Genomic DNA, 17,774 nt, shown 5'->3' with positions numbered 1-17,774 from the left:
AAAAAAAAAATGAGTTACACTATGTAAAGCATCTAAATGAGTGCTGGCTACATAGTAAATGATATGTGGGATCATCCATACCTTCAGTCTTTGCCAGTACTTAATAATAGGACACTATAAAATTGCATAACTTTCAGTCATCTGAATGGACAAATATTCTTTTTTTTTCTTTTTAAAGATTGTATTCTTAGAGAGAGGGGAAGGGAGGCAGAAAGAGAGGGAAAGAAACATTGATTGGTTGCCTCTTACACGCCCCGAACCAGGGATCTAGCCTGCAATCCTGGCATGTGTCCTGACTGGGAATCGAATAGGTGACCTTTCAATTCATAGGCCAGTGCTCATTGCACTGAGCCACACAAGCCAGGGCATGGCCGGATATTCTTTAGCCTTATTTTACATTTTCCTCAGCATGGGTGAGATTGAAATCCTTGTATATTTTTTGAACACTTGTATTTTTTTCTCTTGTGAAATGCCTGTCCTTATCATTTTTACATTTTTAAAAAACTACTTTTTTACTGATTATTAAGAGTTGTTCATATCCAGTATATATTGATCCTTTTGTTTATTAAAAATATTTTTCTAGCTTGTCAGTTTTCTTATAGCTTTGCCCATGCTATCTTTTCAACTCAGATGTTTTAATTTTTCCTGTCACAAAACTTATTGCTTATTTTCTGTGATTTTTTTTTTGGCTTGTGACATGAACATACTTCAATCATATTCTCCTCTCTCTTTTGCTTTCATAGATTCTTTTGTTTTATGGTTAGCACTTTAAACAGGAAAAAGGTATTCGAACCTAAGTTTTTGTTTTTCCAAATGGATCTGCATCTCACATGAAATAACTCAGATCAGATGTGATCAGATCAGCAGGGTTAAGAATTTGCAGCCCCTACCTGTTCTGTTCTGTTCTGTTTTCTATGTAGTAATTTCTGCAATAATGTGGGGATAGATTATCCCATAGTTTTCTGCTGTCTGGCATTCAGTTGACAAGCAGATCTCAATTCATTTTCTGGTGACATTGGGCCTAGGCTGCAGGACCACAAGATCAGGACATTGAAAATATTCCACATTTCTGAGCTGTTTTTATTCACAACACTTCTGACACCAAATATGTGGGTATTTTTCTCACACGTACCCACTCTGCAACTCTCGGGAGACCAGCTGGGTGTCCTACGATTCAACTCAAATCCAACATTAACTACCTGGAGGTAGCATCGGATTCTGCAGGTTAGGAGCCCAGTCCCACAAAACTCTCCTCACTTAGATGCCAGTTGAAAGTCCCAGGTTGTCACCTCTACTTCTAATGACCAGCTTTAAATTTGGGAGTTCCCACAGCTCCCTTCTCAAGCTTGGCAATTTACTGGAATGATTCACAGAATCAGGAAAGCACTTTATGTACATCTAGTTTATTATAAAGGCTGTAATTCAGGATTAGCCACGTGGAAGAGATGCAGAGGGCAAGGCATGGGGGAAGTGTGCAGAGGTCCTCTAGGGAGCACCACCCAGCCAATACCTTGGTGTGCTCACCAACCCGAAACCTCTTCAAACCTGTTGTTTAGGGGACTTAATGGGGGTTTAATTGTGTAAGCGTGATTGATTAAACCACTGGCCATTGGTGATAGAACTCAACCTCCAGTCCCTCAAGGTTGAGGATCTTTCTGGAGACCAGCCCCCATCCTGAAACCATCTAGGGTCCCCCAGCTGGTAGTCAGCTCATTAGCATGCAGAAAATAGCCATCACTCTAGAGAGTCCAAGAGTTTTAGAACTGTGCCAAGAACCAGGTACAAAGACCAAATATGTTTATCATTTTTTTCTGGCTTCTGTTGTCTTTGTTTCAGTAAACTTTGTTTTTCTTTTGACAGTGATGCATCTTTTCTTTCTGGTTGTTTTCATAATCTGATTTTTGCAACTGGTCTGCTGTATATAGTTTCAGCCAGATGTGCCTACATGCAAATTTCCTGCCTGGCTTTGCTGACTTACTAAGTCTGAGTTATAGGAAGTTTAATCAGTTCTGAAAATTTCTCATTCCTGAGATATTTGTATGCTCCTCTGTTTCTGTATAATCTCTTCCAAAAACCACATACAGACCTTTATTAGACCTTTCTTTATCCTCCATATTTATTAAATTTCCCTTTGTATTTTCAGTCACTTTGTGGGGCTGCTTCATGTTGGGGGGTAGTTTTTATTTTGGTTTCTATTTCCTTTCATTGATTTATTGGTTTGAGAGAGAGATTTGTTGTTCTACTTGTTTATAAATTCATTGATTGATTTGTGTATGTGCCCTAACCGAGGATCAAACCCGCAACATTGGTATATGGGACAACTCTCTAACCAACTGAGCTACTTGACCAGGGATTGGATTATTTTTTAAAATGTATATTCCAGTTTACTGATTATCTCCTTAATGTATCTAATATGTTAATCTTTTGCGAAATAACAATAAATATGTATAATACATTGGTTTCTGCCCCTAGTTTCTGAAACAGGGCTCCTAAAAATCCTTGTAATTTGCTAAGTGATAAGATACTAGGAGCATCTTTTATTCTAATATTTGGTCTTTGACCTCAGATCCTAACAGGGTTTCTAAATGCCTTCAAATTTCCTGGGTGATAGCAGTGTCTATTGTTCTAATGAGGCAACTTTTAGGGGATTCCCAGATGGGAGCTGGTCAGCAGAAAGATCAAGCCATGATCAGAAACTTGGAATTTTCAGCTCTACACTCCATTATCCAGAAAGGGGAGAAGGGCTAGAAATAGAGTTAATGATCAATCATGGCTACGTGATGGAGCCTCCATACAAAACCTGAAGGTATAGGGTTTGGACAGCTTCTGAGATGGTAAACACCTTGCCCTGTGCATTTCTTCCATCTGGATGTGTATCTGTATCCTTTATCATATCCTTTTATAATAAACTGGTAAACAGTAAGTAAACTTTTTCCTGCGTTGCTCTAGCAAATTAATCAAACCCAAGGAGGGCATTGGAACCTTCAACTACAGCTGATCAGTCAGAAGCACAGATGACAACCTGAAGTGGGGGTTAGGGGACCAGTCTTACATGATTGAGCCCTTAACCTGTGGGATCTGATGCTGTCTCCAGGTAGAGAGTGTCAGAACTGAGATGAATTGTAGGAAACCTAGCTGATGTTGGAATATTGCTTGGGGGTTGGTGGGTTTAAAAAATACTACATTGGAATTGGCGTCAGAATTATAGTTAAGCCCTGATGGGTGTGGCCCAGTGGGTTGGGCATTGTTCTGCAAAGCAAAAGGTTATTGGTTGGATTCCCCATCAGGGCACATGCTAGGTTGCAAGTTTGCACACATCCCTGGTCGGGGTGCATGTAAGAGGCATCCAAGCAATGTTTCTCTCCCTTTCTTTTTCCCTCCTTTCCCCACTTGCTGAAAGAAAGGGAGGAAGGAAGAATCATTGTTAATATGAGCTGAACAACTTCCTTTATGTTATTTATGAACCAGTAAAATAAAACACTCCATTAAATAGGACCATGTTATTACAGGAGTCGCTGATGCTGGAGGATGTGGCTGTGGACTTCACTTGGGAGGAGTGGCAGCTCCTGGACCCTGACCAGAAAGGCCTGTACAGGGACGTGATGTTGGAGAACTATAGGAACCTGGTGTCACTGGGTGAGGACAGCTCCCGGTGTCACTCATAGGGCGCCCAGTCCACCGTCTCTCCTTTCCCAGGTGCTTATACTTGGGAGTCACTGCAGTGCTCTGAATGGTGCAATACAATCTGCAGATTTTTAGTGCCTCCTGATAAAAGGATTTAATATACTGTCAGCTCTACCAACACAACCGACACCAAATGTGTGGGGTCTTTCTACACCAACAACCAATTCTCCAACTCTCTGAGTACCAAGTGGGTGTCCTGCAGCTCAATTCAATTCAGTTTTGATGCCACACAGAGTTAATAGCACACTCCACAGGTTTAAGGGTTCAATACCACAGGACCACCCTTACTTCAGATGCTAGTTGTAAGTATTGGGTACCCAGGGTACCCACACTTCTGTGGAAGTTGGCTATAAATCTGTTGTCCAACTTGGCTATAAGTTGGTTGTTCCCACAACCCCCAGTCCCAACTTAGGTTTAATAATTTGCTAGAATGGCTTATAGAACTCGGGAAGGCACTTACTACCATTATCAGTTTATTATAAAGTAAAAAAAACTCCGAAACAGCCAAATGGAAGAGACACTTAGGGCAGAGTGTGGAGTAAGAGGCGCAGACCTTCCATGCCCTCTCCAGGCACACCACCCTCCCAGCACTTCCACGAGGTCACCAAAGGGGAAGCTCTCCTCACCCAGTTGACTAGAGAGTTTTAGGGACAGTCCATTATATAAGCCTGATTGCTTAAATCCTTGACCTTTGGTGATTAACTCCACCTTCAGCCCCCTCCCTCTGCACAATGAAGGGAAGGGTTGGAGCTGAAGGTTCTAGCCCTCTACTGATGCCTTTGCCCTTCTGGATCAGGCTCCACCCTGAAGGTACCTAGGGGCCCTCAGCCACCAGTCATGTCCTTAGCACCCAGAAGACACTCCTCACTCTCTTTCCTGAGAGTCCAGGAAAGTTAGATTCTGTGTCAGGAACTGGAACTTAGACTATGAAAAAAGATGCCCCTATCATGCTGTTCACTTAGGAAATTACGAGGGCTTTAGGAACTCTGAGCCTGGAACTGATGTCACATGTGCCCTGTCCCGAGAGAAGAGTCTCTGACATGTGCAAACTGTCTATAGTCACTTAAACACAACATTCTCCTATCTTGACAGACCCCAACCAAGTCTTCCCTCATTTCCTGTGAACAGGGTATCAAGTCAGCAAACCAGATGTTCTCTCCAAGTTGGAACTAGGGGAAGAACCATGTACAACAGAGGATGAACTCCACAATCTGGTCTGTCCAGGTGAGTGGGTGAGAACCAACAAGTCAGGTGTAGGGGAGGAAAATAATTTTTTTATCGTTCTAAATTCTTCTGCCTGGGCTAACAATAAATTGATATGAAACAGGTTAATAGAAGGAAATAACCAAATTTCTTATGTATGTACATACAGGGGCTCCATAAGAATATGGCACCCAAGGACAAATCAGGCAGTTGAGGTAACGATAAGGAGACAGAGAGGGTTGTGATTTGGGCCTTCCATGCAGAGGGAGTCAATTCACATGGAGATGGAAAAGCCAGTATTTGGTAAATAAACATTTGCTGGGCCACAGAGAGGACGTGGATCAACAGGGCCTTGCTAGGTTCCTCCCCATCACACCTAGCTCGTAGTAAACTACATTTACCTGTGATAATGTAGCCCTTCCTGGACCAGGGCCTCTATCTAAATTCTTAAAGGCAGTAAGGGGGAACATCAGAGGTTTTTCCTGAGTTTTCATGAGTTCTTCTGTATGTTGAAAATAGCTTAAAATAATCAATATCTCATAAAGTATCTTTTGGAATGGCAAAACCTGCTTCCCCTTATGAGTCACTGCAGAAGTCATATTCTAGTCAGAGTAGGCTGGGCAGTAGTGTATTTGAGGTTACATAAATGTTGCCTCCATATCCCTCCCCACAGCAGAACTTTTCTTTAGGTCTTTAAAGGGACATAAACCCTTTTTTGTCTTTTCTGAGAACTGAACCTTGCTTATTTTATCTGACATCCTTATAACTAGTGTTTTGAACTCTGCATCTGGTAGATTGCTTGTCTCTATTTGGTTTAGTCTTTTTTCTGGAGTTTTGGGAGCTTTAGGACCTCTTTCTTTATCTTTTTATTTTGGCTGCCTCCCTGTGTGTTTCTATGTATTAGGTAGAGCTGCTATGTCTCCCAGTCTTGGTAGAGTGGCCTTATATAGTAGGTGTCCTATAGGGCTCAGTGGTGCAGTTTCCCCAATCACGTGAGCTGGGCACTTCAAGTGCACACCCTTTGTGGGCTGTGTGCACCCTGCTGTTGTAGGTGAGCCTTGATCATTGTTGACACATTCATCCTGCAGGCCAGGATCTGTGTGTTGTGGTTGCTAATGAACAATTACACACAGACAACAGAAGTCCTGTGGAGAAAAACAGACGGCATGGCTGCTCTCAGAGAGCGGCGGCGGGGGGGGGGGGGGGCGGGTGGCGGGGCGGTGGCGAGAGGGCCCCAGCCCCTGCCTGGCAGGCTTTTATTGCTTTTCTGGGTACATTACATGGAGGACAGTCCTCATTTACTGTACACAGGTTCACTGCAGGCGATTACCTTTTACAGATAACAGAGGAAAGAATGTTGCTAATTACTTCAAAGACAAAGATGTTGTAGATCAGGAGGAAAAGTGGTTGAACTGGTTACACTCCATACTTGGGAGGTTTAGCACAGACTTGAGGAAGTTACAGTAAGTACTTGCTGCCTCAATTCAGGGTGAGAGAGTTCTAGCAAAAGCAAGCCTCATAGTGGCCTAGGTACAATTCAGGCCTGATTCCCCATAGGAAAACCTCTCCTTGGGCTTGATCCTGTGTGCCAACTCGGTCCCCACTAGTTGAGGAGAGGCTGAGCTACATTTCCATGCCATGTGAAATGGTTCCCTACAGCACATCAATGGAAGGGATTTACCCCCAGGTGAATCGGCTGCAAGGATTGGCTACAGTCACTGTGGAGGATCTGCTGTTCAGGGGCCCGCCCCACAGGAGAGAACTCACTACAGTGGGGCTCCCGTATCCACTGAGTTTATTCCTTGTGTGTGTTGCTCATGGAGGTGGTTGGGTGGTGCTTTGGCGAGATCTGAAATTATCCACCAGGTATGCTGACTCTGGGGTCTCCTAGGAGGTACAGGCCAAGGTCAGCCGTCACCTGTGCCCTGCCCAGGGCCAGCCGGCATGAGCTACAAAGTGATCTGCTGATGGCTGCTTCTTGTGCTGGGTTTGGAGGCACCTGGTAGAGGCCAAGCTGTGAACCAAGGCTGGCTGCCACTAGTGTCTGGCCTTGGGCCACTTAGCAAGAGGTATGTGGTACACAGAGGCTAGATGCTGCTTGTTTGAGAGATTTTAGGAAAGTTGGCAGCATGAGCCAAGACAGGCCATTTGTATAGAAAGCCACTGCAAAGGGCTTGAGTGGGCCCACAAGTTGGGTGGGGTGGGTTCTGATGGAATCGCAGGGTGAACAGTGTTAGCCAGGTTGCTGGAGACTCAGAGATGGTGCCTGTCTGCCAGCTCAGTGGGGGGAGGACTCAGCAAAGGAACATTGACGCCTGCAAGCACTTCTTCGGGGAGAAAGCTACCCCTTCAGCTCTTGCTCAGATGACAGACAATTTAGCTCAACCCTGTATGTCCCTGGTGCCTTTTAAGCTGCTGCCCAAGTGCTGGAACTCAGAGAGAGTGAGCCTGGGTAGGTCCATGTGGGTCCTGTAAAAGGAACTGCCTGGGATTCCAGGAGCCCTTTGTTTCACTTAGGGACATTCTCCCCTGGTTTTCACACCTAGACATTATGCGGACTTCTTTCCTCAGGACTGGAACCCTAGGCTGGGGGCCCTGGTAGGCCTGGGACCCCTGGCTCCTCAGGGGAGACCTCTGCAGCTGAGATATTCCTTCCAATTTTTAACCACTGCACCTGGGTATGGAACCAGCCCATGGTGAGTCTCCATCTCTCCTACTGTTCTTGATGTCCTTAGTTGTTTATATCCTTAGTTATAGGACTTATGTTCAGCTAGAGTTCAGGCAGTTATGAATGATGGTTATCCTGTAGTTTAGTTGTAATTTTGATGTGGTTGTAGGAGGTTTTGAGTACCATGTTTACCTACACTGCCATCTTGACTGGAAGCCCTTTCCACTGTATTCTTAATCCTTAACATTTTCCTCCAGTTTCATGAATTAAGCTCTTTCTTTTCTCTGAAGGAGACTCCAAATTTACATCTTCTTTAATATTGTCTAACATATACTGTTAGTTTTAAATATTTTACTGGCTTGAGATTTCCAAGTTTTTCATGAGCAATAAGAATCATCTTCCTTTCACAAAAAAACCCCTTTCCACCATCCTATTTCAGTATTAGTGTCTCTTTTAGTATGGGATATATCTTCTTTCCTGTCCATGCTGGCATTACGAGAATGTTCTCCACCTATGGTACCCTCATTTTAAAGGTCCCTGCTGTGTTTCTGTTGACTGTTTAACTTGAAAAGACAGTTTTACATCCTATATCAGTTCTAGCCCAAATCATAGCTTATGCCTGCCTCAGTTTACTTACTTTGTACCTTCGATATATCTGATTTTCCTTTAGTTCATATTAAGTGTCAGCGTTTTATTAATTTCCCTATGTTTTTCCCAATATATTCTTGGTGGTTTTTTTAAACAGCTATATTGAGATAATTTATTGATACCTACCTTATAATTTGTCAACTTAAACATACAATTCAGTGTTTTGTAGTTTATTAACAGTTATATAACCATATCAAAGTCAATTTTGGAAGATTTTCATCACTTTATCACTTTATAAAAAACACTCTTGCCCTGGCTGGGTGGCTCGGCTGATTGAAATGTTGTCCCATACACCAAGAGGTTTTGGTTTTGATTCCCAGTCAGGGCACATACCTAGGCTGTAGGTTTGAACTCTAGCTGTGGAGCATACAGGAGGTAAGTGATCAATGTTTCTCTCTCACATTGATGTTTCTCTTTCTCTCTCTCACTCCCCCCTCTTCCTTTCTCTAAAATCAATAAGAAAATTTTAAAAAATGCTTTCTCTTAAGTCCCAGGGTAGGCAACCATTAATCTGTTTTCTACCTCTATAGATTTGTTTGTTCTTGGTATTTGATATAAATGGAATCATAAAATATGTGGTCTTTTGAGTCTGGCTTCTTTCATTTGGCATTTTTTTTTGAAGTTTTTTTTATGTTTTAGCAAGTTTCAGTACTTCATTTTTTTTTATGGCCAAATAAGAACCCACTGTATGCATCTGCCACATTTTTTTTTACCCATTCATCTATTGATGGACTTTTGGGTTGTTACTTTTTGGCTTTTATGCTTTCATTTTTTCTAGATATATACCTAAGAATGTTCCTAGGGTCATAAGGAATTCAGGAAGTGTCTAAATGTGGGATTTCTGGACTGATGGACAGGATTACCTTTTCCTGGCCAGGATGCATGACAGTACATCAAGGGCTTTGCCAACTAAGGAAACTCACCTGAGCCTTTGTTGTCCAGAGTTTGTTTTAGGGCTCAGGTACATATTGCCTCCATGGCTGACCTTTACTCTCTATAGAAGTTGGGCTTATACTTATAGTCTCCAGTTTCTTCAAAGGTCATAACTGATCTGGTTTAGCCCAAAGCCCTATCAAAAATCACACTGTCAGACTGGCCAAAGCCACCAGGCAAACAAAGACACTCTTCTCAGGTGGGACATTCCAGAGGTCTAGAGATCACCTCCCAGTATCCAAGGGCAAGGACCAGACCTCTCTTTGGGTGAGGTCAAATATTTCCTCAAGGTAACTGTAAATATGAATAATAAAGGGACTAATTTAGAAAAACAGAGGAAATAGAGCTTATAGTGGTAGTCAGAATAGGAATTATGACATTATATGTATAAAGTATGTCTACATTTTGAATTAGGAAGATGATGCTATGAGTTAGGAATGAAGGCATGACACACATGAGGAAACACGTGAGGCCATGGGGTTAACTATCAAAAGAGTGGCCTAAAGTTGGGCAAATTAAAGCCACTCTTAGAAAGTTTCTGCAGGAGGAGGAGTGGAGTAGAAATGTATCAATGGAGTATTCATGGAGATATGCGCTGTTATTGCCAGGATGATTGATTGCATTTCACGTGTAGTTGAGATAGCATGGTGGAGAGTTAGTTGGTTTTGTATTTTTGTAGCTCTACATTGTCTTAACTTTTACCTGGGCGTTAGTAGTATAACAATAATAAGGAACAAGCAGACGTTGTGAGAAAAACTGAAGATAAAGACAACCTAGATCTTCAAGAAGGAAGTTGTTCCTTTAGTACAAACTAACTGTTGCCAAGGAGATATAAATGTAGAATTACTGAAGTAGGTACTGCTGGTGGCAAGTGAGGGAACAAGTACATCAGGGACATCAAAATGGTAAAATTTTGGATATGACTTTTGTACTGAATGCAGAATGTGACTGAAAAAGGTAACAGTTTTCATATCCCATGCAGCATATTAGCTTCTGAAGATGACTATGTGATACACTGGCCAGTGTATCCTATTGTCCTATTAAGGCAGGTTGTCCTATTAATCACTGCTGCCTTATTTTGTTATGAGTGGAATATATGATAACATGACATAGTTAGCCCTGGTCGGTGTGGCTCGGTTGGAACATCGTTCCATCACTGAAAGTTTGCAGGTTTGATTTCCAGTCAGGGAACATGTTTAGGTTATAGGTTTCATCCCCCGTCAGGGTGCGTATGATTCCTGGTCTGGGCATGTACAGGAGGCAACCAATCAATGCTTCTCTCTTGCACTGATGTTTCTCTCTACCTTACTCTCTCTAACAGAGCAATAAAAACAAATGTCCTCAGGTGAGGATAAAAAAAACACAAACAAACAAAAAATATGACATAGCTAGACTAAAGGCTGGCGTGTTGATTATACGAGTTGTCACTCAATATGATTGATGTTTCTGGAAAGTTAGCTTGATTGGTAGTCTACAGAAGGGCAACTTAGGAACAGAATTATGATGTAAGAGTCTGTCTCAGCTCACTTTAGTTCAAATTCTGAAGACCTTCCATTCTTAGTTGCTAGGTAACAAATATGTTTATTCTGTGTACCTCAGTAGGCATTTCTCTGACTCTGTATTCAGAATTTGGTGCCTTTAAGTGGACCTTAAGGAATTCCAAAACCCTAACTGTTGTGATGTCTATCTTGGTTTATACCTTTATCACTTTTCATACTACATGTCCTTTCAACATATCACCATCTCCTTTTCTTGAATATAGGTATATAATGATCATTTCCACATTGTTATCTCCATTTATACCTCCAACCAATCTTGATGTCTGTAGTACAAATCTAATAATCATCTCATGGTTTATGTTCCACAATGCATACTTTTTCTACACTTTCTGGATTTTAGTAATAGTTCTCATTTGAGTTGAAATGCTTCTACCTATTCGGTGGCTCAAGTCATATAGTTAGCAGAGTAATTCGGGATTCCTCACTTTCATTAACCACTCTCCCCGCGGAACCTGTCATTCAACTTTGTCTTTTCTTTATGCAGTATATCTTGATTTCCACCATCTCCATTGCTCCTTTAATCCATGTTTAGCAATCTCAATTCCATTCTTTTGTTGTTGTTGTTTTCCTTTTTATTCTATTTTCACTAGATTTAAGATCAGTAAAAGTAAGGTATATTTTATATATTCCAAACACCAGCACAGTGCTGGTACGTGGGAGCCATTCAGTAAGTAGTTTGGGGTTAAACAAATGCAGTCCTCATCAGTTGGATTAATTTTCTCTTCCACCTCTGGGATCTGGGTCTTTACAAGTTCTCTAGAATGGTGTTTCTCCAAACCCTGTAGTTTGCTGTGAACAATGACTTGCTTGTACTCTACTACCACTACATGTTTTGCAAATTCCCAAAGCAGACAAATTTACATAAATTGACAACTATGTATCCTTAATGGTATACTAACTGCTTTTTCCTTTTGGTTTGTTTATATTATTGTGTTTTTACTAATGTGCAATAAATAAAGAACATTTATACACAGTGTTTCTTTTATAGTGTTATCACAGAGTTGTCACTGAAGTGCCATTATTTAAGAAAACACCAAGGAAAAGAAAAAAACAATTTAAAAAGAAACAGTTTTGTTCCAAATAAGTTCATAAAAGAATTTATTGTTTTCTTCTTTTCTAGACACTGGCAAAGTTGACAGTTATCTCCAGGATCACTGGGAAAATAAAAGAATGCTGAAAGGTATGGAACAAAACCACAAACACAATACTTTTGAAAATAATGTTATTCAAAGCAGAAGTCATTTTCCTTTCAGGCAAAATCATGGTATGTTTGAGTTTTACGTAAAAACTCTGAATTCAAATTTAAGTTTGGTCAAACAGAGTAAAAGCTGTGAAACTAAGATCTCTACTAAACTGAATGGAGATGGAAAATCATTTCAGCATGGCAAGCATGAAGATTTTCATCTTAGAGTTAAATTCCCTGTCAGTGCAAAATTTATCAGCAATAAGTCCCGGGTCATTAAACATCAAAGAACTCATGAAGTAGAGAAGGCCCACATGTGCAGTGAATGTGGGAAAGCCTTCATTAAGAAGTCTCAGCTCACTGATCATAAGAGAGTTCACACAGGAGAGAAACCTTATGGGTGCAGCCTTTGTGCGAAAGTATTCTCCAGAAAGTCCAGGCTCAATGAACATCAGAGAATTCACGAAAAAGAGAAATCCTTTATATGCAGTGACTGTGGCAAAGTCTTTACAATGAAGAGCCGTCTGATTGAACACCAGCGAATTCACACTGGAGAAAAACCCTATGTGTGCAGTGAATGTGGAAAAGGCTTCCCAGGGAAGCGTAATCTCATTGTACATCAACGAAATCATACTGGAGAGAAATGCTTTGTCTGTAGTGAATGTGGGAAAGGCTTCACTGGGAAGAGCATGCTCATCATACATCAGCGAACTCATACAGGAGAGAAACCCTACACTTGCAATGAGTGTGGGAAAGCCTTCACCACGAAGCACTATGTCCTCATACATCAACGAAATCATACAGGGGAGAAACCATATGTATGCAAGGAGTGTGGTAAAGGCTTCACCATGAAGAGCCGTCTGATTGAACATCAGCGAACGCACACTGGAGAGAAACCCTTTGTGTGCAGTGAATGTGGAAAAGGCTTTCCCAGGAAGAGTAACCTCATTGTGCATCAGAGAAATCATACAGTAGAGAAATCCTATGTATGTGGTGAATGTGGGAAAGGCTTTACTGTGAAGAGCATGCTTATCATACATCAGCGAACGCATACTGGAGAGAAACCCTACACCTGCGGTGAGTGTGGGAAAGGCTTCCCCTTGAAGAGTCGGCTGGTTGTACATCAGCGAACACATACTGGAGAGAAGCCGTACAGATGCAGTGAATGTGGGAAAGGCTTCATCGTGAATAGTGGGCTGATGTTACACCAGCGAACTCATACTGGAGAGAAACCCTATATATGCAATAAATGTGGAAAAGGTTTTGCCTTTAAAAGCAATCTTGTGGTACATCAGCGGACTCATACTGGAGAGAAACCCTTTTCGTGCAATGAATGTGGAAAAGGCTTCACCATGAAACGCTATCTCATCGTACATCAGCAAATTCATACAGGAGAGAAATCCTATGTATGCAGTGAATGTGGAAAAGGCTTTGGCATGGAAACTGAGCTCATTTTACATCAGCAAACCCATACTGGAGAGAAACCTTATGCATGCAATGAATGTGGGAAAGGGTTTGCTGTGAAAAGTCGTCTAGTCGTCCATCAACGAACTCATACAGGAGAAAAACCTTTTGTGTGCAGTGAATGTGGAAAGGGCTTCTCTTCAAAGAGAAATCTCCTTGTGCATCATAGAACTCATACTGGGAACAAACTCTAACAATGCAAAGAATATTTCACACTTTCAGGAAGAAAATATGCCTTGTACAAAATCAGAGACTTCACACAGGAAAGACATATTTTGAATGTACTTACTGTGGAAAACTCTATTCATATAGTATTGATCTCATGACCCACCAGGGAAGTTGCACAGGAGACGAACTGTATGTATGCAGTTAGTGTGAGAAAACCTTCAGCATGAATTTGGCACCCACTGTACATGAAAGAACTTATAAAAATAAAAGATAGAGACTGTATGAATTCAGTGATTGGGATAACCTTTCTCTTACTGGTCAACTCTGATTAATACAGCAAATGTGTAGGTCAAGGTACATAATCCTTTGCAGGGTCTGAATTAATTATATGCATGTGAACTTGTGTAAGGGGCAAGCTATGATAGTTCAGTGTAGTGTGCTCCTAGCATACTTAAATATAGTCAGTATAGATTAGCCTGCTGCTAGATTTTCAGGAATGGGAAATTATGGAGTTTGCATAGGAGTAAAATTTAATGAATGTAGAGAATGTGCTAGAGCCTTCAGCAATCAAGTACCTCACACTCTATGTCAAAATTAACATGTAGGAAAAAAAACTAATACATTCAATGCAGAAAATGTCTTGAGGAAATATTTCTAGCTAATTATATTTCTGAAAAGTATATGCTAATATAAATCTTAAAAATGGAGAAACTAGGAAGGCCTTCTATGGTAATAAAGACTATCTCATTAGTGATTATAGTAGATCATCAGTGAGCTCATACATAGTAGCATTGGGATGATCATGAGAAAAACTTTGCCTAGAAATAAACCTTAATAGTCACCTTATAGTCATGCTGGAGAACAATTTTCGGATGGCAAAGAATATTATAGAATTCATAATTTCTCATGAATCAATACATAAATAAAATTGTTAGGAATACACTTAATGTACATTGACTTCAGCAAAATATCAGAGAATTCATGAAGGAAAGAAACTTCATGAAAATGTTATATAATTGAGTTTTCTAAGTCAACTCTAAATTTACTATATACCCAATGTCCATTCTAGGACAGGATACCTTAAACCATATTCTCAATGATTCCATAATTTTTAAGTAGGCAATTTTCAACACTGATAACATTTTAATATTATTACAAGCAGGAGTGCCCACCTCATATCATTATATGATTAGCTGTTGCATTTCTTAGGCTCTGAATTCATGTCTTTCAAACTACTTTGTACTTCAAAAGTAAAAGGAATATACTCATAAATGTAATTCCACATATTTTATGTATTTATCCAAGTATATAAGTTTAAAAAATATCTTAAATGTGATTTTTCTAAAGTTTGCTTTGCAATAGTTTTAGATTCACAAGAATTTACAAATTATACAATGTTCCTGAGTACCTTTACTGAGCCTCTTCATTGGTATTACCTTACAGAACCATCATACATCATCAAAACCAATAAAATGACATTGACACAATGCTGTTAGTAAAATATAGACCTTAATTTGGATTTCACTAGTTTATTCATACTTTCATTTGTATGTGGTTGTTTGTTTTGTTTTTTGGTGTAGAGTTCTAAGAAATTTTATCACATATGTAGAGTTTTGTAAATCCTATCACAATCAGGATGCAGAATTGTGCCAATCCAAAGAAACATCTACCTATTACCCCTTTATAGTCACACTGTCCCCTTGACCCTGACCCATGGCCACCACTGATCAATACTCCATAACTCTAATTTTGTCATTTCAAGAATGCTCTTAACATGGAATGTATGTATCCTTTGAGATACTGTTGTTTTTTTTTCCTCACTCAGCAAATTGCCCTCAAGATACATCCAATTTGTTGGGTGTATAAGTAGTTTTCCTTTTTTGTTATTGAACAGTATTTTTTTTTGTACAGATGTACCATAGTTTGTTTATCTGTTCACTTTTGATGGACGTTTGGATTGTTTCCAGTGTTTCATTGTCATGAATAAAGATGTTAATGAACACTTGTGTGTCCAGTTTTGTTTTTCTGGGATAAGTACCAAGGAGTCATATGCTAAGTTAGTGTTGAACTTCATAAGAAACTGCCAAACTTTTCCATAGTGGCTGTACATATTTACTACACTCCCAGCAGCAGTGTATGAATGCCTCAGTCATTCTGTGTCCTTCCCAGCACTTGGCATTTGATTCTTGCCATACCATCAGGTGTGTGGTAGTATATAATGATGGTCTTAACTTCCATTTCCCTAACAGCAAATGATGTCCTACATACACTGAAAACTGTATTGGGTAAAGTTATCATTCTTGTTTTCAACCATCATACATAATTTTAAAAACTCAAAAGGAAAACATCCTGTTATATTTGATGATATATTTTTCCTTTCCGTTCCTTTTTCTTTATTCCTGGTGTTACATATCTTTCCTTCTGTTACTTCGTTTTGTTAGAACTTATTGTTATCAATTCATTTTGAGCAGGTCTGCTGACAAATTCTTAGTTTTCCTAGCAGTAGGTTTCTTGTTCTTTTGTCTCTATCCATAGTATTTATCTTAAAATAATAAGGATATTCAATCCAGTTCATAAATGGTGAGTCCCACTTATAGCAAAAGAAGTGGGCCTTTGCTATACACTGTTGTGGCAGAATTCAATCTCCAACTCCATACTGAGTAATTCACTCCTTTAAAAAATATTTTTTGAGCATCTACACTCTTCCAGCCACTGTTGGAGACAATGGGAACATAGTAGTGAACAAAACAGGCAAATGCATGGCCTTTATGGAACATACAGTGTAGTGAAAGAGACTGAGTAAAATAAACACATAAAAGAATGTCAGTTCTTCCAAGTACTATGAAGAAATATGAAGCCTGGCATATAGATTATAATGGAGGAGCTACATTTTCTGGGCAGATATTATCTGAACTACACCTAAGTGTACTGAGGGGAGCCAGCCCACGTATTTGTAAGCTGGAAATACTCCATGACTGTTCCTAAGTGTTTTTCTAGAACTTCTGCCTCAGGATTCTCCAAGAAAAGTGTAAAAGATGTGGATTCTTGAGTCACACCCCAGACCTCCCAACTGGAATCTAGGACTCTGGTTTGGTAAAATGAGCTTTCCCATTTATAATTAAATTTTAACATCTCTGCCTTAATTCCTGGATTAGTGTTACCATCACCACCCCCACACTATATCAGGATGGATTCTGGGCAGATATTCTACAGCAAAGAATCACACCAGTGCCCCACCACCCAGGCCCTCATCCTTTCCACTTGTCCTGTGGAACATACATATGCTGCCCATCATGGCATCACATCAGCTCATTCCTGAAACTGGTCAGTCAGGGTCCCAGAATGGGCTTCCTCTGCTGCCCTAAGCTTTCTGGAACAGATGCTGAGCTCATCTTTCAGAACTTGATATCCCAGGTAAATAAGGCTGAATTTAATCCCTGAAAGGAATATAATACTCTTATTATTAAGAAATTATGAAAACAAATTAATGTATATAAATTAGAAAACATATAAGCAAATGAAGACTTTTTTAAAAAAAGATTTTATTTTTTTAGAGGAGAAGGGAAAGAGAAAGGGAGAGAAACATAAATGTGTGGTTGCCTCTCATGTGTCCCCGACTGGGGACCTGGCCTGCAACCCAGGTATGTGCCCTGACTGGAAATCAAACCAGTGATCCTTTGGTTTGGAGCCCACACTCAATCCACTGAGCTATACCAGCCAGGTAGCAAATGGAGACATTTTAAATCACCCATATTTGTACCTGAATCAAGCATTGTTATCTATATTCTTCCAAAATTTTCAAATGCATAAGAGTATATTTTTAATGAAAAATGAGACTATTTTATTTGACTGTATTATGAATACCATCATTAAATATTCTAAAACTTTCATAAAATCAACCTGTTTTTATAATATTAAAGTAGCATGTAATGATAAATATTTACAATGCAGAATTGCAAAAACTGAGAATGTGAAACATTTTATTTTTTAATTAATTTATTTTTTAGAGAGGGAAGGGGGGGGGGAGAGAGAGACATCAATGTGCGGTTGCTGGGGGCCATGGCCTGCAACCTAAGCAGGTGCCCTGACTGGAAATCGAACCTGCGATGCCTGATTCCCACCCTGCACTCAATCCACTGAGCTATGCCAGCCAGGGCAGACTTCTGATATTTTCTAGTCATGAGTGCAAATCCTAAAGTAATCCAAAGTAAATATTTAATCAATCACAATTTTCAAAAAGACAAACATAACTTCCCATAACAGG

The 17,774-nt window shown here is 40.1% G+C and overlaps 1 protein-coding gene across 2 annotated transcripts in view; it reads left to right on the top strand.

Annotated features, from left to right (window-relative positions):
- Positions 1-15,512, top strand: part of LOC123824175 (zinc finger protein 432-like) — a 45,696-nt gene extending 30,184 nt beyond the window's left edge. Inside the window, exons 3-5 of one of the 2 annotated variants that reach the window (XM_045847291.1) lie at positions 3,510-3,636; positions 4,813-4,908; positions 11,816-15,512. In XM_045847291.1, coding sequence (XP_045703247.1) covers positions 3,510-3,636; positions 4,813-4,908; positions 11,816-13,536 — 1,944 coding nt within the window. In that variant the 3' untranslated portion in view covers positions 13,537-15,512. The remainder of the gene's footprint in view (positions 1-3,509; positions 3,637-4,812; positions 4,909-11,815) is intronic. The other variant, XM_045847292.1, reaches the window with a different exon arrangement.
- The last annotated feature ends 2,262 nt before the right edge of the window (positions 15,513-17,774 follow it).

Source organism: Phyllostomus hastatus, unplaced genomic scaffold (genome assembly GCF_019186645.2).
Source record: "Phyllostomus hastatus isolate PE091 unplaced genomic scaffold, TTU_PhHast_1.1 phas_contig_549, whole genome shotgun sequence".
NCBI classification, from domain to species: Eukaryota; Metazoa; Chordata; class Mammalia; order Chiroptera; family Phyllostomidae; genus Phyllostomus; species Phyllostomus hastatus.
Note: the sequence above shows the minus strand (reverse complement) of the source record. Positions and strands in the feature narration are given on the sequence as shown.